Source organism: Nothoprocta perdicaria, unplaced genomic scaffold (assembly GCF_003342845.1).
Source record: "Nothoprocta perdicaria isolate Ctin4 unplaced genomic scaffold, notPer1 scaffold_313, whole genome shotgun sequence".
NCBI classification, from domain to species: Eukaryota; Metazoa; Chordata; class Aves; order Tinamiformes; family Tinamidae; genus Nothoprocta; species Nothoprocta perdicaria.
Genome location: NW_020455548.1, coordinates 678,588 through 697,507, shown reverse-complemented (window position 1 = coordinate 697,507; position 18,920 = coordinate 678,588). Strand labels below are relative to the sequence as shown.

At 45.8% G+C, this 18,920-nt stretch overlaps 1 protein-coding gene across 1 annotated transcript in view; it reads right to left on the bottom strand.

Annotated features, from left to right (window-relative positions):
* FRAS1 (Fraser extracellular matrix complex subunit 1) overlaps positions 1-18,920 on the bottom strand; it is a 96,239-nt gene that overhangs the window by 53,875 nt on the left and 23,444 nt on the right. Inside the window, exons 14-21 of the mRNA XM_026042767.1 lie at positions 17,778-17,921; positions 16,019-16,159; positions 15,457-15,597; positions 14,355-14,525; positions 13,008-13,148; positions 10,855-10,998; positions 4,907-5,059; positions 3,002-3,148 (exon numbers count right to left, since the gene is read on the bottom strand). Of these exons, the coding sequence (XP_025898552.1) occupies positions 3,002-3,148; positions 4,907-5,059; positions 10,855-10,998; positions 13,008-13,148; positions 14,355-14,525; positions 15,457-15,597; positions 16,019-16,159; positions 17,778-17,921 (1,182 nt within the window). The remainder of the gene's footprint in view (positions 1-3,001; positions 3,149-4,906; positions 5,060-10,854; positions 10,999-13,007; positions 13,149-14,354; positions 14,526-15,456; positions 15,598-16,018; positions 16,160-17,777; positions 17,922-18,920) is intronic.

Here is an 18,920-nt window from a genome sequence, read left to right as displayed (position 1 = left end):
AAGCTGTCAGAATCTTTGGCCAAGCTCAATTCTGCACTTGGAATAAATCAGGCAAGTCCTGAAAAGCCAACTCCAAGCACTTAAACTAAGGAATAAAGCTTAGCCGACCATTTTTAATGAATCAAAAAAAAAAAAAAAGGAACCAAAATCTCTCACAGGGCTACAGTGCAGGTATTAAACAGGGATGTGCTATTTGTGGAAATGCATTTCCATTAGTTTTATGCTATTTGTGGTAATTCATTTCTCTCTGCTTTGAATTTAAGGTTGAGCTTTACAACCACAAAGCTCCAAATACAGAAACACAGCTGAAAATATCCACACATTGCTCCTGTGGAAACCTAATCCAATGTGTCCTTCAAAATAATTACTTGTTTTATCTCATCTCAAGAATGTCACAGAAGGCCCGGATTTTGCTGAAGTACAAATGACTTTCTAGCAAAATCCAGCAACCTTTTTCAGGTGCTCTAGTACTAGTCTCATTTCAGCTACCTTACTAGCTGGAACTGAACATAATGTGAGTATTAAATGGAATAATAACAATTCATAAGATGCTATAAAAAGCCGACTATTAAAAGCATGGTAAAACTCACCACATGAAGTGTGGTATGAGGAAAATAGCAACAGAAATCAAGTTACCCAAAGAGGCATTCCTGAGCAGTAAGCAAAAACTACATTTGAAAGCAATCATATCTGTTTTCCTTATCAGCAGGACTCCATCCCTACAGTTTTAAACCCAAAAAGAGCTTGTTAAGCTTTGCACTGTTCCTCGGCCAGTATTTCAGCGAGCTTAAAAACATCTCAGAGGGCAGGTATATGCACTCAGCGTTCAAATGAACTCCAATCCAAACCTGAGGTCCTCAAAAGCGCAACGTGACTCAAATACTCTTTGGAGAGAGAGCAAATTTCTCCACCTAACAGCCAGCCTCTGATTAACCAACCCTCCTTAGCCTTAAGTGGTAGTTTTGCAGCAGCCAGGCGCAGTTAACCTCTCCATGCCTTATCAGCAGCACTTCACTTGAAAAAGGCACAAGTGACAACTGGAACGACAAAAATCCAGTGCCCCGACACACTTTGCCTTGAGCCTCCGGCCACATGGATTGCACCCACTTCTTAAAAAGCCATTTGCCAGCTAGCAGATTGGAAATAGCTCCTTGTAGTGAGAGGTTGCTTGCAAAAAAAAAATCTATTTGCATTTGAGCTACTAACCTAAATTCGGGAAGGGCGCAGTGCCCGGGAACATTCCACTTGCAGCAGGATGTCCTGAGGGGGGCTAGCAGGGGGAAAGCTTTCATTAGGAAAGGGCATTTTCATTAGCAAGAGGACTATTTTGGCCTTAATGACAAGAAAATCTAGACAGCAGGAGGGAACAGTGAACACCCTGTAGAGCTGGTATGATAGTAGGCAGGACAGTAAGAATCCTGTGATTCTGTTCTTTTTATTCCTTTTTTATTACTTCCCTTCTTTTTTATTACTAAAGAGCCTGCTTTTTTTTCTGCCAGCTGAAGAATAATACAAATTCTTCCAGCTATTTCCTTGAACTTAATGCAAGGTGCCTCCATCTCTGCTGATACGATGGAAATATTAGTTTCCAGAGAGCAAATAAATCTCAACAAAAGGCAAGTAAAGCTGACAACCATATCAGTTTCTTCCTATCAAACTTCATCAGTAAAGAAACTGGGTCTAGATAGGATGACACTGATACCTACTCTCAGTGCAGTGCAATGGAGTTATTCTATCACAAATTAGGATAACTTAAATTACAGTAACACAGATCTTAAGAGATCGGAGTGTTCAGGTTCAGACTAAGCAAACCATTTAAGAACTCGTTTGTTTTTAGGTGTGTTTATTATAGTGAGTCAATTTAAGAAGGCATTTTAGTATTTTTTTTTATGTCTTTGGGCTACAAAATCTGGCATATTGGAACATCAAGCCTAATAATTGAGTAACGACTCCATTGATGTCAAGGCCAAAAAAAAAAAAAAAAACCCATAAAATAAAAAAAGAAACACCTGGGTGATTCACAGGTGATATGTTTGCTTGATATGATAGCTTGCATAAGCATAAATATTATTGGACTTAGCATCCAATTAATTGCATCAGATCATCAGACATAAAAACATCACAGTTTAACTATGTGAGTCAGGGATGGATCTGCCTGGCTGCACCTCATTTCTACTGGAGTTTTCACCAGTGGAAAAATTTGCCCTCAGGGCTGAAGTCTTAGTAGGGCTAAAACTGGTCCAACCATGTCAAGTTGAGCAACTAAGATGATTAAGGGAATGGAACATCTCTCTTACGAGGAGGGGCTGAGTGAGCTGGGCCTGTTTTCTCTGGAGAAGTGAAGGCTGAGAGTGGATATGATTAACATGTATAAGCTCAGGAAGGGAGAATGCAGGGAGGAAGGGGACARGCTGTTCTCACTGGTGGCCAGCGAGAGGACGAGGGGTAATGGCCACAAGCTGGAGCACAGGAAGTTCCGTCTCCAGGTGAGGAGGGTGACAGAGCAGTGGAACAGGCTACCCAGGGGGGCTGTGGAGTCTCCTACTCTGGAGGTCTTCAAAACCCGCCTGGATGCCGCCCTGTGCCACATGCTCTAGGTACGCCTACTTGAGCAGGAAGGTTGGACTAGATGATCTCTAGAGGTCCCTTCCAACCTTGAATATTCTGTGATTCTCACAAAGCCTGGAGTCCATCAGTTCTTCTGGCCTCTGCTTTATGTACTGCCTGGATAAGGAAGCTTTACACAAGCTCTTTGGTAGTTCTTTTTCTGTGAAATCCAAGGCCTCCTGTCTCTGAAGTCAATAACAAAACCATAACTGTGCTCCAATCTAAAGCCTTCTGTAGGCTCTGAGTCTCAGGCAGCGGGAACTTGTATCAGCTCACTCCGAATTTTCAGCCGCTTGAAGTCTTCTGGCAATAGGAACAGTAGCAAAGGAGGAAGAGAACACACGCTGGGGATTATCCTGTGGGAGGGAGAGAGGGCTTAGAGAGAGACACTCACGTTTGCAGGTCTGGCTCTCATCTCTGTAGTATCCCGGGGAGCAGACAGGAACGCACATGCTGGTGTGGGACAGCACCAGGCTGCTGTTGCAGGAGGAGCAGGAAAACGGGCCCTCGTCGCTGCAGGTCTTGCATGAGGGGTGACATCCTGCAGGGACAGCAAGAGCAAATGTTTCTGCTCAAGGAAAAGCAGATCTTTAAGTGAGTTTCAAAGGATCCAGCAGACCCCGCCTCAGAGAGCAAGATCAGCAATGCTAAGTATCCGAAGTTCTCACTAAATTCTAAAACAGCTGCTGGTGTTCAGCACTCAGGAGCAGCATTAGAGCCACTTTGAACCTGTCGGAGGCTCTCCTTCACATGCTTATGCTCTCTTCTCCCAGTCCCTCTGCTTCCTAATCTGACTGAAGAGATTTAAAATCCTGCAGTGGATGTGGCCAATCTACCCTGTTATCCTTCCTGGAAGGGAAAACACAGACCCAACTTACTTGTCCGTGCAATTTCAGGATGAGTCTTTACCTGAAAAATGATGGCATCATTATACCCATCAGGCCGAATTCACTGTGAGGGTACACAGAAAAATTAAGAGGAGTGACTGATCTGCGCTGTGCTGGAGATCTTAAATGCCAACATAAAATGCAATATGAGCTTTGACAGGCTGAATAATGCAACACTGCTTTTAAACGAAAACTTCAGACCAAATGGAAGAAATGTTGTCCCTAGCCTTGGATTTCCAGGCAGGCAGAATTTCTTTCTCAGAAGTTTTCGCCATTCAATGACATGGAGAAAAACTCATACATCTCAGAGATTCTGTTTGCTAAAAGCAGGTAAATAAACACACAGCTCCTGGAATACTTGACAGGTGCTTTGAAACAGTAACCATTAACGTAGACGAGGTTAGGCAATGCCACATCCTGCAGCGGGAGCAAATTTGCCTTCTGCATCTTGACTTGAATGGGCAGAATTTCTTGTCTTGATTTGCTTCTCTTAAACCAACCTTCAATGCTCCATTTTCAGATTAAGATTCATTGGGCTCTGTGGGCCCCGTAATGAGGAAAGCAATCTACTTCCTTCTAGCAGGAGTCCAAGAAGCATAAAACAGCACAAAGACAGAAATACAAACCCATAAACAAGAACAAAAATTGCAGCAGACTCAGGGACAGGTAAAGACTCAAAAAGCTGGAGAACAGAATAAATTATCAATCTATCCTGATTGTGCTCCGCAGCTGGAGCTGCAGGCTGATGGAACTGGTTTGTTGTGCCAGAGGAATGACTGCCTTTTGGACCATTACTGCAGCAAGGCAATGCTCAGTGAGCATCAGGCAATCTGCAAGGAGATCCTAGAAAGGATGACGCTCCATTCCAAGCTGCAGACTTCTGGAAAAGTTCCTCATGCTAAAAAGTCTGTCTTTTATGAGCAGAAGTTGTACAGCCCCTTGAACACATGTCCAGGAAGTATCTTCAAGGAACAACATCCAGAAGTGTACTGGTATCACAGAAATTGGAGATTCAGTGAAGGACACCTGAAGTGATCCGTGACTGTGGTTAAACGGTCCATCTCCTCCCATGAGCAGCCGCAAGAAAGCTGCAGAACTCACTGAACTGTCACCCTGTTGTCTGTGCCACCAGCTTTGAGAGACAGGAGACACAGCCACTCACCTCCACCTCCTCCTCACAAACACCACGGTCTGGTAGTAACACTGCAGTTGCTAACAGTATTCGAACAGTGGGCTCAAAGCCTTGGCCTTAAAAAGACGCTGTCTAAAGCCGAAGACGAGGGGCAGCGCAGTGAGAGTGTCCCCAGGCACCCAGCAGAGACGTCGGCCAGGCAGGACACCCCCAGGCTCCAGGGCAGGGTCTCCCCACCGGAGCAGGATCCCACCCTGCAGCTACCCCTGGGGCTACTCACTTCTGCAGGCGCCGCTCCGGGCGAAGTATCCGGCCGGGCAGTCGGGAACGCAGTGATCCCCCAGGAGCAAGTGCCGGGCGTTCTGACACGTCAGGCAGATGCTGCCCGTGTCCCGCAGGTTGGCCACGCACTGACGGCACAGAGGATGGCAGTCTGGAAGGAGCAGGGAAGAACAGAGGCTGTGACCACAGATAAACGAGAGCTGCTGTGGGGAAATGCCCGAGGATCACACGAGGGAAGGAATTTTCAGAGTCCTTTCCTGCTATTTGGGGCACAAGGGCTGAGATGGGGCGCTGAGCACTGCGCTCCCCGGGGGCTGCAAGGCACAGCTTGAATATCATCCACATGTCTCCAGTCCTGTTCAAGCATCTTCTCTCCCCTCCTTCTTAAAACTAGCTTGGGAAAACTTGGCCAGACAGCGGTTGGAAGTGCTCTGCTTTCCCTAGTCCTTCCTTTGTTTTCAGGTGCGTCCACCTACAAGTTTCTCCAGCAAAACGATGCTGCCAGCTATAGGCATTCGCTGCCCTTTGCCATCCTTTCAAAATAAAGAATACAACCTGCACAGCCCATCACCTTCTCCCACGGCTCACACTCCTCCGAGTTTCCCACACAAATGAGACCTCCGTATCCCAGAAAGGCTGCAGCGTACCACAAAGCCAAGCAAAAAGCTGCACTGAGAGCTGCATGAGAGGACCTTGAAACCTTCTCCTTTTTTCTTTTCCTCAGCAGCACAGAAACTAATGTCTCCTGACCTCTCTCTGAACTTGAGCGCTTAAAAAGCTTTTACAAGCGGCCTTTTGTACGCACAACAGTGCGGTGTAAGGCAACCTGGAAGCCAAATTAATCCTCATTACGGTAATTTAGAAAATTATAAAGGAAACGACGACTGTCTTGAAAGAAATGTAATAATGAGGCTTGATTCCAGTACCTGGCCTCCTGTCAGGTTTCCAGTGACAGCTCAGCTCTCTGTGCTTTGGCTCTCCTGAAAGCATCGCTAGAGACTGTCAGGCAATCTAATTTTACAAGCTGAAGAGAGGGTCGCATTGGAGATCCAGGGAATTCTGCATCCACCCCTGCAAAAGCTGCAGCAGCAGCTGGTTTCAAGCCCCCAGCTGCTTTCTCCTAAGTCGGACTACAACCCAACGAGGCTCTCCAGACCCCGGGCAGGAAGCACGGATGCAGCATGGAAAGAAATCCAGTCCCGAGTGCACACAGCGTGCAAGGTCCTCAGGGCAGCTGCCTCCTCCCCATCCTGCCTTCACAGGCTCTGTGACCCGGGTAGTCCCTGCTGCCACCTTGCAAACTTGGGGGGAAAATTCGCAGCCAGAGGGGAGGTGAAGGTGTGCAAGAACAGGGACTAGAGAGAAAATGAGAGAGAGAAAATGTATGGAGCCCAAATAACTAGAATTTACTCTAAATAACTGGACCATCCCAAAGCAAAGTTTAAAAGACTTAAGTCTCTACAAAACCAGGTGCTGCTGCAGCACACTCTGCTCCTCTTGAAAGCCTCTATCTATGATCCTATATGTTGAAAGAAGTCTTCTTATTTTTTCATTTAATGCTCTATAAGAAATCATTCCATACCTCTCTCGTTCCTTTGAAAACCTGGAGATCAAAGAGTACACAACAGCAAAAAAAAAACCCTGATACTGGTGCTGAATTTGAAGGGCCTTGGGAAGCTAGTGACAGAAGAAAGAACTGAAGGGCTTCGTATTGGAAAAGATTATTTAAATTTTTCACAGCAGGCACCCTTTGAAGGAGCAGGGGCAGAGTATTTTCTTGATGCTTCTCAGCAGTAACTCATATCCATATTTGTTTCCTGTTTCCACCTTCTCCATAGCGATCCTCACTGCAGCTCGGCCAGGATGCAACTCCATGGAGGTACCTGGCCTCGCATGCCCAGCATGTTTGCTGACAGCCACTTAGCTTACCTGATTCCTTTAGACTTTCTCCACTATCCAGACTGGATTCTTCTGCCTCCCATTCATCTTTTCAAGATTACTAAGCTGCTTAACACTCTCCAGACAAAACTTCTCCCTGCTGGCCCTTTCGGCCTGCTCTTCTTTGCCAATTCAAACCCCTGTGCAACATTTAAGTATTGTGGATCTTGCTATGAAGCAGGTTATAGGATGCAAAGTACGATATCATGGCTTCACCGATTGCAGTTTTCACAGCTACTCCATGCTCGCCCTCTCTGCAGCTTTTTCTTAGCATGCAACAAAAACGCAAACAAAACTGTGCCCTTGTTATACGGAAAAGCATCTACAAGCTGCTTCCTTGCCTGTAAGCAGAGAAGAGATGTTTGGGAAGCCAAAATCATCTTTAAAGTGTTTGTGAATGACGAGAAAGGAAACCAGAGGCATTTCTACCGCTCAGTTCCTCCACTAGCAGAACAATCAACCACTTGTATTGTTCAAATACACTTTCCCACTTAAGGCTCTTTTGAACGTTTTTCCCTGGTTCAAATTTCACATTCTACTTACTCAGGTATCGTATGAGGATTACGACAGGGCACTACTCTCAACTTGTGTAATTTACAGGTGTGTCTGCATGCAAACATCCTGCAGCAAGAAGTCCTTCCCAGCGAGAAGTCCAGAAAGAGAAGTCACCGTAGGTGACTTGGCTCATCCCTAGTCACCCAGAAGTGACCAGGATTTTTGTTTGTTGTTTCTTCCAAGAGTTTTCATTTCTCTCCTAAAAAGAGCCAAATAGTCTTTGCCACATAAAACAGTGAGGTGAACTCCTAGTGAAGCAAAATCCTGTTGGCAGGATTTGCCTGCACTGTCTGAAAGGGGCAAGAGCTTCTCTGGGCAGAAGGTCCAGGTAGATGGTGCCTGGCACAAATGAACCCAGATCAAAGTGGGGAGATGGCCTTTCGGTCTCCTCACCTGGCAATTCAGCTGGTCATTTCTGCAGGAGACTGCACACCAGTGACTAAGCAGAGCTAAGCCTCGCTCTTGTTCTGCTCGGGGAGGCTCCAGCCCCTGGGGATGATATCAGCACTGAAGAGGACGCCAGCAGCCCCTTAATTTTACAAGTCACTGAGCGTATTTCTTGCTGTCAGCATTCCTACTAGACTTGTAAGCTCCTCATTTCATCTGCTGAGAGCTTCCATTGACTCAGGAGAGCAAGGAGGAAGCCTCAAGACAGGCATGTGACTTTTTCAAAACAGAAAGGTGAGTTTTTAGTATTAACATAGGGTGTTATGCAGAGGACAACAGTTTTAATGATGGTGCTGCATTCTAAACTGGTAACTGGACTTGTCTCGAATGAGCAACTGAGAGAGGGAGAGAGAAAGCAAATAATCTTTACAAAGTGGGAAAGCGCAAAACACAGAAGACCCGAGACTCCATAGAGGATGGCTAAAACTACACACACACTCCTGTGCATACTCTTTAACTATAAAATACAATTCATAAACTGAGTACTCTCCAGAAGACTGCCACAAATTCATTATACCCCAACAGGAGCCTAGAAAGTCACCGATCCTTTAAATCTGAGGCCATTTTATCGTTTGTCTGCTTCCACTTGAAATGCTTATTTGATAAAGTGCTAAAAATGACACTTTTTTCTTTTCCTATTAACAAGGCGAACGCTCCAGTCCTCATTCAGGTAACACGTACAATCAAAACACTCATTCACAGGCAATGGTTTCAAAGGACAGTTGGTTTTCTCCATCCTCTGTGAAAGATTCGTCCCCGTGGGTCTATAAAGCCTGACAGGTGGCTATAATGCAGAGCAGAGCCTATATGTCACCACACAGCTCTGCCTGGAGGATGAGGAATAGCAGAGAGATGGGAAGATAACTGTAAAAAAAAATGATTGCTTGGGGAAGGAAAGGAAAAAGCTTTGTTAGATTCTGATGCAAATGGTGTGTAAGGCAAGTGTCAGGGGTTTCACTGCTTTCTTTTATGGGACAGCTGCTCTTTAGTTGGTAATTAATAAGCTGCCAAAGCAAATTTAGCTGTTCAATCAGTGCTGAATGGGGCAAATGGGTGAAATTTAACAGGCTGGATGTGGAGCTTTTTATCTGTAGCAGAACTAGCAAGATTTATCATGTGCTTAAGCATCAGGGCCAAGTGTGGCACAAGGAGCCACACATTTTTAACTGCAAATCCAAGACCAAAGTCCAACATTTCTTTTTAAGGTAACAAATAACACTGTTCTCCTAGGTCAGTTAGACAGAAAAACATCACCGAAGAGCAGAGAAGAGAAACTGCACCTAAGAGCACACAGACATTAAGGGTCCCCAAGTTAAGACCAAGGAAAACTTTATACTGGCCTCTCTACCACAGAAGAGTCCCACGGCAAGCCCAGGGTGAGAGCTGGGTGGGGGAAGGCTGTTTCCTCATCCTCTTATCCTACATTGTACCGCACACTCAGCGACTGCAGCCGCTGTGAACCGAGCCTTGAGAACACGTTTCTATTTTGAGAAGATGACTCTACAAAGAGTGCCCGCTGGTCACGGCCCGCTGGGCTTTGAGATAAAGCTTGCTTCATTTGCAAGGAAAGGCTGCGTTACCAGACTGCAGTCGCCTTGCAGTGCACGGAGTCAGGCGAGGTCCCTTCCAGCTGATTCATCACTGTCAGTGCAGGGAGTCTCCAGGTCAAACCATGCCCCCTACAACGTCCCAGAGGCCCCACTCTTCCTAATTACCTGTCCTCATTACTGCCAGGCCCACCGAGGTCTGCTTAATCACCTAAGATTTGGGGAGCACATTTATTGCTCTGTGACACTTCACCAAATTCACAAGCATCAGCAGCCTAAGAGGGATAATTAAAGCATATAGTGTGAAAGGAGCAGCAAAGAAAACCCTTCTCCAGAAAAATGTTTGTGATAAACCGAACATTTTTTTAAATAAAATTTGCAGCTTGCATGCCTCACATTTCCAGGGACCAGGGAAAGGATCTTGAAAGGTAATGGGAAAATAAGGTGGAGGAAATAATGTGCACACAGCTATGGCATTACAGGATATTAATGAGCACTGTTATATCCCCTGAAATGTTACAGGGCAGAGACAGCACACAACACTGAAATGCTGAGCAATTTCCATAGTGTGACCACCAGTGTGTATGAAACAGCCTGATTCCCAGTCTGACTGCTTGCATATATAAGGAGCTGTACAATACTTCAGGGGCATCTTCCCACTCTTTAGGTACCTTGTTCTCTCCTTTTAATGTCTGAACTGTAATTAAGTAAACCAAGAACTGTTGGTTAAAAAGATGATGAAGAAACAGGTTCTAAAAATTATCTGTGAAGAGTAAAGAAACGAGTATTTAAAAAAATGAACAAAGACATGTATAAAAAAGGAGTCTTAGCAAAGGGAGTCATCCAGACTTCACTGAGAATGATTGCCTCTCAATGGATTTATTTATTATGTATGCTGCAGTTCTTCCCTATTCTTACGCTTATCCAGTTTGGAACTATTCAGGCTAGGATAAGCCTCACACATTGTATCTTTTATTTGATAAAGAAAAGAAGTGTTTTGATAAAGCTCAACAATTTCTGGAGCGGTTCCCAGGATATGTTTATACATGTCTGCATGATGGATTAAAAGTGATTTCTCTTTTTAAATAGGTAAATGCAATTAGTGACTTCTGATGATAGGCTTAAATGTAGGCACAGAGCACCCACGGAGTATAACCCCTGTCTATAAATCTTATTATCTCCCAAAAATGCACAGACAATCCTAGCTGTGCCAGCTTTTCTTTAGGGCCCCATAAGCTGCTTCTCATAACAAACGTTCCCTTGATTCACTTTGCTCTGTGATGAATCTAAGCTTTCCTGCCCCTGCATCCACTGAGCTTGGCTCTGCTCTCAGAAGGGACTCTGTTTTGGCCACCACACAGCACCACCACAGACATTACAGACGCTTGGGACTGCTCCTTGCTTGAGGAAGCTGCAGAGTGAGTGTCACCCTGTATGACCCACGCAATCTGCTACTCACCCACGCAGTAGCCCACCAGGTTGAGATACTGCTCCTCCTTGCACTTCGTCCTGCACCTCCCACCCGCCAGCGTCGCGTGGGGATGGCAGGTGACGCAGTCCGAGTCTGCAGGGCCACGACATGTCTTGCAGGATGGATGACAGGCTGGAGAGGAGAACAAACACTCATTGGAACGCACTCGGTAGAGCCTTTCTTCCACCCTACCCATAAACCCGGCTCCTCTGATAATGTCTTACTCCTATATGGACGTAAAACGGGGTTGAAAGCACAAGTGACTGCAGAGTTTTGATTGGGATGGTTTTGACATTCTTCTTTTAAACAAAGGAAATGCAGAGAGAGTTGAAAATTAAAAGCTTTGCTTTTCTTCTCTGCATAAATCAAGGTATAGATATATACAAAACACAGTTATCAGTCCATATATTCCTCCCCCTAGCATACGTGTGTGCATATAGGAAGAGTGTGGTATGCAAGAGAGATAAACTAAGCATCTCGGTATTATACAGAAATTATTGTGGCTCTGAGATCGATATGCATGAGCGGGGAACCCAGGAGTGAATTCTGCACAGATCCCTCCCTGACTGAGCGCACTAAAACCTAAACGTGGTGCTGTCTCATCAGCCACTCTGTGCCTGGCAGAAGCGCAACGAAAGGACCGCAGAGAAAGAGATTAAGATTGCTCAAAAATATTTCACTCAAGCTGGTTTTTGTATCCTTCTACCTTTAAAGGCAGGTGCCTTATTTCCATGATTCCCACACTACAGATGCAAGGCCCTACAGATAATCTGCAGAAAAACCTCTTAAAAAGCAGCGTAGAAACTCCTCAGTGGCTAAAAGCACACAGCTTCAAAGCCTCCCACCTCAGGCCTCCCCAGGTTCCCTCTCCACATGGAAGCTGGGGTTCTTCCCACAGCTGTACAGCGCAAGGCTCCGGCGTTTCAGACTCAGCCCATCACCTCCCACCACCTTCTCAGCCTCTCAGAAATTATGCCCATGATTCTGCTGCTCCGTAAAAGCAAAAGGGAGAGTCGGACTCCTAGACACGTCGCTCTTAACTGAGTCGTGCTGTGCAAGAAATGAAGGAGATGCAAGCTGGCAGCGTGGAGAAAGCCGCCGCTCTCCTGACAGCTGAATTGGGTTCCCAGGACATTTACATAAGGCTGGGATCTGAAGCTGTATAATGCAGCATTCAGCAGCTACCTCAGCTCTTTGGGAGCAGCACACGGGCTCTGAATTGATGAATCTTTACAAAGGCTTGCCAAAGGAATATATTTATTGAGTTTTCCCCTGGATGAGCAGATTGAATAAATAGAATGATGGACTTCAGAAGGGCTCCCTCTCTCTGAGCTTTCAGCCTCTTGGGGAAGCAACTAAACTAACTTCAGCGAATTTCTCCTACCGCCGGGACAGATGCACGGACACCTGATCTGCTAAATCTATTAAAAAAGAAACGACAACCTGCAGCTGACCTCGAAGGGCCCGCTCGGCTTCCAGCCGCCTGCCTTTCCTCCCCCAGCGTCCCATAGCGAGCGCAGGCCCCACGGCCAGTGTTCTGCAAGGGGATCGAACCGCTGCAGTCGCTCTGACAGTCAGTGGTCCCAGTCACAAGATCAAGTGCCCTCGATAACGGCCTCATGTCGACCGCTGGGCAAGCCGAGGACACGAGTGCGTGATGCTGCCCGCCCTGCCTAATCAGGCACATCCATGGTTTTTATCTTACGTCTGCAGAATTTCTTCCTCCTAAACTCAGCCCTACAGTCAGCAAGGGATGGAAAATAAATCTATTTCATATGGGCAATATATTTAGCCAGACTAATAAAACCAGTGCATGCTTCAATTCTACCCGGTATGCTAAAGAGCTCTTGAGCCGCAATGTGCTGGCTAAGAATATCACCGAAATAAAAAGCAAAACATTTTCAGGGAACCAATCCATGAGAGACAACCTGACTATAATTTCTGTTTCAGTGTGTATGTTTCTGTCCCATTAGGCAGAGGTTGCATTTCCTGAAGCTGGACTGTACCTTCTTCCCCAAAAATACTTAAGTAGCCTCATATAATCTCACAGCATCTGTAATTACATTGAAAAAATACATCACAAAATGTGCATGCAAGGAAATTGGCAGCTTGAGCGGCAGGTGCCTGCACGTTGCACTCACCGTAGCAGCGGTCGTCGTGGCTGAACAGCCCCTCTGGGCACGCGGAGAGGCATCGGCCTTCGAGCAGGACGTGGGAGGACGGACAAGCCGTGCAGTCCTGGGGAGCACTCCCCACGCAGCCCGCACAGGAGGGGTGGCATCCTGCAGGAGAGGGAAAAACAGAGAGCGCCAAATGAATTTCTAGCTTCTCTCTGCTGTTTCTGTCCTAGAGTCCAGCGAGATTGCTTTCTCCCCTAAGAAAACATGAAGGTATTTGCTCATAGGATTTGATGCTTGTGAAAGGTATAAAGGGCCAAAGGGCTAAGGCTGTGGGCCATGCTTCCTGAAGATAAGGAGCAGCCACAAATAGCTGCGTGTTTCATCTGTCTCTGAATCCATGCAATTCATTCCTGAGTTTCTAAAGTGGAAAGCAGAGATGCACAGTGCAGGGCAATGCCAATCGCCTGCCTTTATGAGCTCTGGGGCCACGCCAGGCGGGCAGAGCTGGAAATCAGCTCCTGTTAGCACCCTGCCCTCCCCGCAGCAAGGATTTTGAATCAAAGTTTGAATTATTGCATGCTCACACCCTTGTGCAATAAATCAGCTCTTCTAGGGCCACGACCAAGACAGCAGAGCTGCGGGCACGCGGGGCAGTGCCGGCATTCCTGCCCGGGGACGAACGTGAGCACCGCTGCCCAGGCCTGTCAGTGCAGGTCTGTTCTCCACGTTGAAGTGCTGCTGTGCAGGCTTCTGCATTCGGTTTCAATACCATAAGCTACAATCAGCCAGGAAAATCCATCTCCTGCCACGGGATGGGCACTGCATGCAAGAGCGCCAGCATTCGGTCTGCAGCCTCTCCAAGAGTGCCAGCCAATATACCCCATAGCAGAGACCCAGCTGCTGTAAGGTGCCATCTCTCCATTGACCTAAAATGTGTTAAGGTAATTCGTGCTGACTAGGGATGCTTTGGCATAATTTTGCAAGTAAAGGAACACAAAACCTGTGGTGATCCTTCTCTGTGCTCTTCACAGCCGTCTCACAGAACAAAGCATGGTACTTCATTTAGGGACAAAAGGAAGGCAATGCTCCTCAGCAATTAGTATCAAGGTGACTTGAGTTATATTTTGTGAGCTGTCACAGTGCTTTACAGAAAAGAGATTCTCTTCTCCCATTTCAAACACTTTAACTCTCCAGACATGCAAGGTCCAAAACAATTGAAGAGTAAAAGCTGCACCTTGATTTCAATGGAAAGAAGGCTAAACTGTAGAGGCGAACACAGTCATTTAGAAAGGTGGACTGAATCCTTTACTCACAAACTATTGTTGAGCATATTTACTTCCAGAAGTGCCACCACGTTGCACTACTCACGTGTGCAGACTCCTGCGCTATCCGGGTGGAAGTGGGCTTGGCAGCGGGCGAGGCAGAGGCCGTGCAGGGCTCCGCGCAGGCGCCCGTCGGGCTGCAGGGCGCGCGGCGCCGCGCACCGCACGCAGTGGGAGGCCTCGGGGCCCACGCAGGCGCGGCAGGACGCGTGGCAACCTGCGCGCGGGGAGAGAGCGGTTAGAGCCGCCGCTCCGGCCACGGCTATGCGGATATATGGATAAGGGAGAGCAACTGGGCACATCCGAGCACCTCATCCCAAACACGAGAGGGAAAGCCCTCATTTGGACCCTCTCGGTCATCCTACTTTCCACTTCTGCATTCCTGCGAACGGGTCAGTGCTCAAACAGTCAGCCAAGGGTGCGCGACTACCTTGCAGCAAGTCACAGGTTAAGAATCTGGTCCAAAACTAGGCAAGATGCTGGATTTTCTATAATGGAGCCGTGGTTTTTTTTGTTTGTTTGTTTGTTTTTTTAATATTATTTTGCCATCTTTTCCTATAAAAAATAATGCCTCTTTTCTTGAATAAATGAAGTAGATAAGCAAATAGTGTAGAGGGGAAAAAAGCTGCAGTTCTATGCCACAGGCATTCCATTTTCTTTTAAATTCTAGAACTGCAAAGGTGAACAGAGCCTCACTAGAGCAGAGAGCAGAAAATACAGTCTGAAAGGGTTTGTGAGTAGCACAAATTCATCTTTTGTATTTTCAGGTTTTTCATTGCTGCAAGATGACTTCACCCTTAGCAAATTTGCAAGGTAACTGTAAAATGTTTTTCACCTCTTATCTTGAGTCAAGAAAAGATTCAAAGTGCTAGGAATGTACATTATACCATGGATAAAATATCCTTAAGATCACCAAATCCTGAGCAGGTGAAATCACACAGAACAAATATACAAATATGGTGGGGGTTGTTTTTCAACGTGAAAAGCAATCAGGAGACAATTGGAGGAATTACTCTTTCCTTGACAGTTCAGCCTAAGATAAAGGGCTAGAATCACAGCAGGATGCCCAAAGGGCAGCACACCAAGAGCCAGCATTGACCAGACTGACTGCCAGCAGCCTGGGAACTTGCCCAAATTACACGGCTTACCCTTGCAGACGTTTTGATCCTGGTAAAAACCCTCGCCACAACCTTGCAGGCACTGGCCCAGATGCAATGCCAGGGGAAGGGCACAGGAGGTACAGTGGGTGGCCAAAGGTCCCTCGCAGGTGGAGCACAAATTGTGACAGGCTGATAAAGAAAAAGAGCACGTGGAAGTGAAATACTCCATTTGTTCTGCTTGCAGGTGATGTTGCTGGCTACAATATCCTCCAGCCAACGATGAAAGCTTTGAATGGGCAGGATATTCAGCTACGTGAACTAATGAGCACAGAAGCACGCAAACATTAATAACCAGCAAAACTGTTACAATAACTCCCACTCACACCATGTTTTTTTTGTATATATCTCAGTATATCTCAACGTGCTTCACAAAGCAGAGAGGTTATTTAAAATGACTCATGGCAAATGAACCAAAGAAATCAAAAACTGAAATTCCCTTCCCCTCCCTCAATTTTGCACTCCTATTCCCCACGAGAACACACCTGGGGAAGACACGGTTTGGAAGGTACCTAAACAGCCATAGGAAAGATCATGCAAAGATGCCTGTTACCTCTGCATCTTGCCCTGCTGTCTGGGAAATATCCCTCTGGGCACTCCGAAAGGCACTTCCCATCATGTAGCATCTTATCCGGAGCGCAGGTCAAACACCTGGGCTGGTCCGAATAGCAGGTTTCACAGGAGGGCTCACAAGCTGCCGAGGAGCAGAGCTCATTAACCCACAGCACTCACAGGACATCAAATTGCAGAGCCATTACCCTGGCTACAGACACGAAGTAGTGCAAACCATGCCACGTTCCTTCCTAAAACTCAAGGTACAAGGCTCTGTTTGCCCATAAATTTTGCCTGTTGCTGGACAGAGTGACATTTCACACTAACATCAGTTTTAAACGGTGCAAAAGTACCATAGGTATCTGCATGCATAGACAGACTAACCAGCTTCTTTCTCTTTCCCAATTAAAGTCTCTAACAATTATTCAGTGAATCCAGAGACAAACATCTATGTCCTGGGACACACAGAAGAACTCCTCCAATAGACAGCATCATTATGAGCACGATGGTGTGTGAAAATCATGTCATAAATCTTTGCAGATTTTCGCAAAACAAGAAGCTGTTCAGGAATTGAAAGGTGGTGGAAAAGTGGAGAAAGAATTTATCATTCTTTCCTTTCTTCCTCTTATCTTCAATCAAAATTTTGAGTGTTATAATGCATCATAAATCAACCATGATAAGGTTTTCAATTAATCTCTGCGGGCCATATTATCTCTGGTATTCACTTCTGATGTTAAATCACCCAACACGCGATGACCTGTGGCTCCAGTTGAGAGCTTCCCATTAAAACAGGTTCCAGGTCTCCACTTGAGTATCAAAATGTGTTGTAGGTAGATGTGGAAAATCTGAATTTCGCGGGGTCTGAGCAGCACCTATGCTGCTGTGAGAGATCACTGGCAATAGATCTACAAATATAGGCAAGGTGCGTCTAAACAGAACTTGCTTCTCAGCTTAAATGATTTTCAAGTAAAGATGTAAAATTTCAACTCTGCACACTTAGAAACACATGCTTGTGAATTTACTGGTGTAAACATCCAGTAGGGCAAAAGGGAACCTGGTGAAAAGTGAAATTCAGCCAGAAGTGGCCATAAAATTTGAGTTTTTTTTCAAACAGGCTCTAGGTTTTAAGCCCTCCTTATTTAGCTGTGGCTCACACAGACCTGCACGAGGACAGGTAACCCTGAATCACTACTCTGGACTCTGGTGGACAGAGCTTCAAAGCAGCTGGAGCTGCCTGAAGCAGAGACCTGGCCTGCAAGGGTTACAGCAGAATTTAGATTATTTAAATTATATTTTTTTCCTTCATGAGCCGCTTGACTTTCTCCTTAATTTCCTCTTGCCTTCCCTTTGCCTTCTTTTAACTAACCTTTCCGGTTCCCAAGGCTCATCTGTTGTTCACGTATTAGTTACTGTGATGCTGAATTATAGGATAATTTCCAAAAACCTGCTGGCAAGGGCCATTTCTCTTGCTGCAGACAAATGGATTTGTCAAGCCCTCAGAAACATCTTGGTGGTGCTTTCACGCTGTTCAATGAGGGAAACAACCTTAAACCTTTCAGCATCTGATTAGCTTAAATGAATTAATAATCTTACAAACAGCAGCCTTTCCCATCCGATTATTTATGCACAAGGTGCATCTGGCTTAGACATGAATAAAATCAGAGCTGCTGCTTGGCTAAATGAAATATTGATTCCCTTTTTGCAGAACATTTCTCAAACTTCTTGCAATTGGAGAAAAGAAAAAAAAAATAGGTATTTACCACTGCAAACTCCATCCTTCAGGTAAAAGCCCTGTCCACAGCTGGCCACACACAGCCCGTCTTTTAGCACCCAGGATGCGTCTTTGCAGGACAGACAGTTGTTCTCAGCAGGTCCCCAGCATGAGGAACAGGACTTGTGACAAGCTGAGGGAAAGAAAGCAAAGGATTAATGAATGATGAACTTCCAATTGATTTTTCAAAATGAAGAGCTTGCAGTAATTCACTTTTTTTGCAATTTTTCTTCCTTATATTCACAGGCATTTACACTGTTTCAGTACTGTGGCTCCCAGGGCTTCAGGAAAGGAAAAGAAAACAAACAAGCACTGCTTTTAATGTTAGCATTTTCGTGCAATCTGTCTTGTAGGAACATCTCACACCGCCAGTCTGTACTTGCCAGATGACATTCAATAAACATCAGTTATTTCCGTAGCTGCAGGGATGTTGGTAACACTATTAAGTCCTGCTCATCTTGGAGCTAGGTACTGTACGAGCACAAAGTGAAGGGAAGGGTAGAGTCTCTGCCACATGCTACATGAAACTAAGCCTAGAACTGGATTCTTAGAGTGACTACTCACATGAACAGCACCTCATGAGCAAAGAGAAGAAATGCCCTTCTCGGGCAGAACAGTGGTGCTCGAGCACAGTGATGTGCTACGTGGAAACTAGTAACTATGTGGAGATCAGTTCTGCACATATCAAACACACTGAACGAGCAGCCTTGTACAAAGTTGGTCGGCTGTAAGGGAAACGCAGCCAATGCCAGGTTTAGTTTTTGTGGAATTTATGCAGCAGGCATGTTAAGTCCTGTGCTCCTGGTGCTTGCATCAACCGTGCAAATTACAGTTCCTTAAGCTACTAGATTTTTTTCTAGATTACACTCAAAGAGGTTTGAAACCCGTTCATAAAGGTAGTATTTCACAACGAGGCGTGTACATGCCTGTGTTCCCAGACCAGAGCAGGAGATAGAAAACAGAGCTTTATGACATTTGCCCTGGATCCATGAGCACGGCTAAAGCTGCAGCCACCCAAGAAAAGCTCTTGGGCGAGCAGTCTGAGGGTAACAGGGAACCAGCAGGCAAAGCAGCAACTCGCTGGGGAAAGAAAATTCATGCTCTCTAGGAAGCTTAACTCACTTAACTCAGA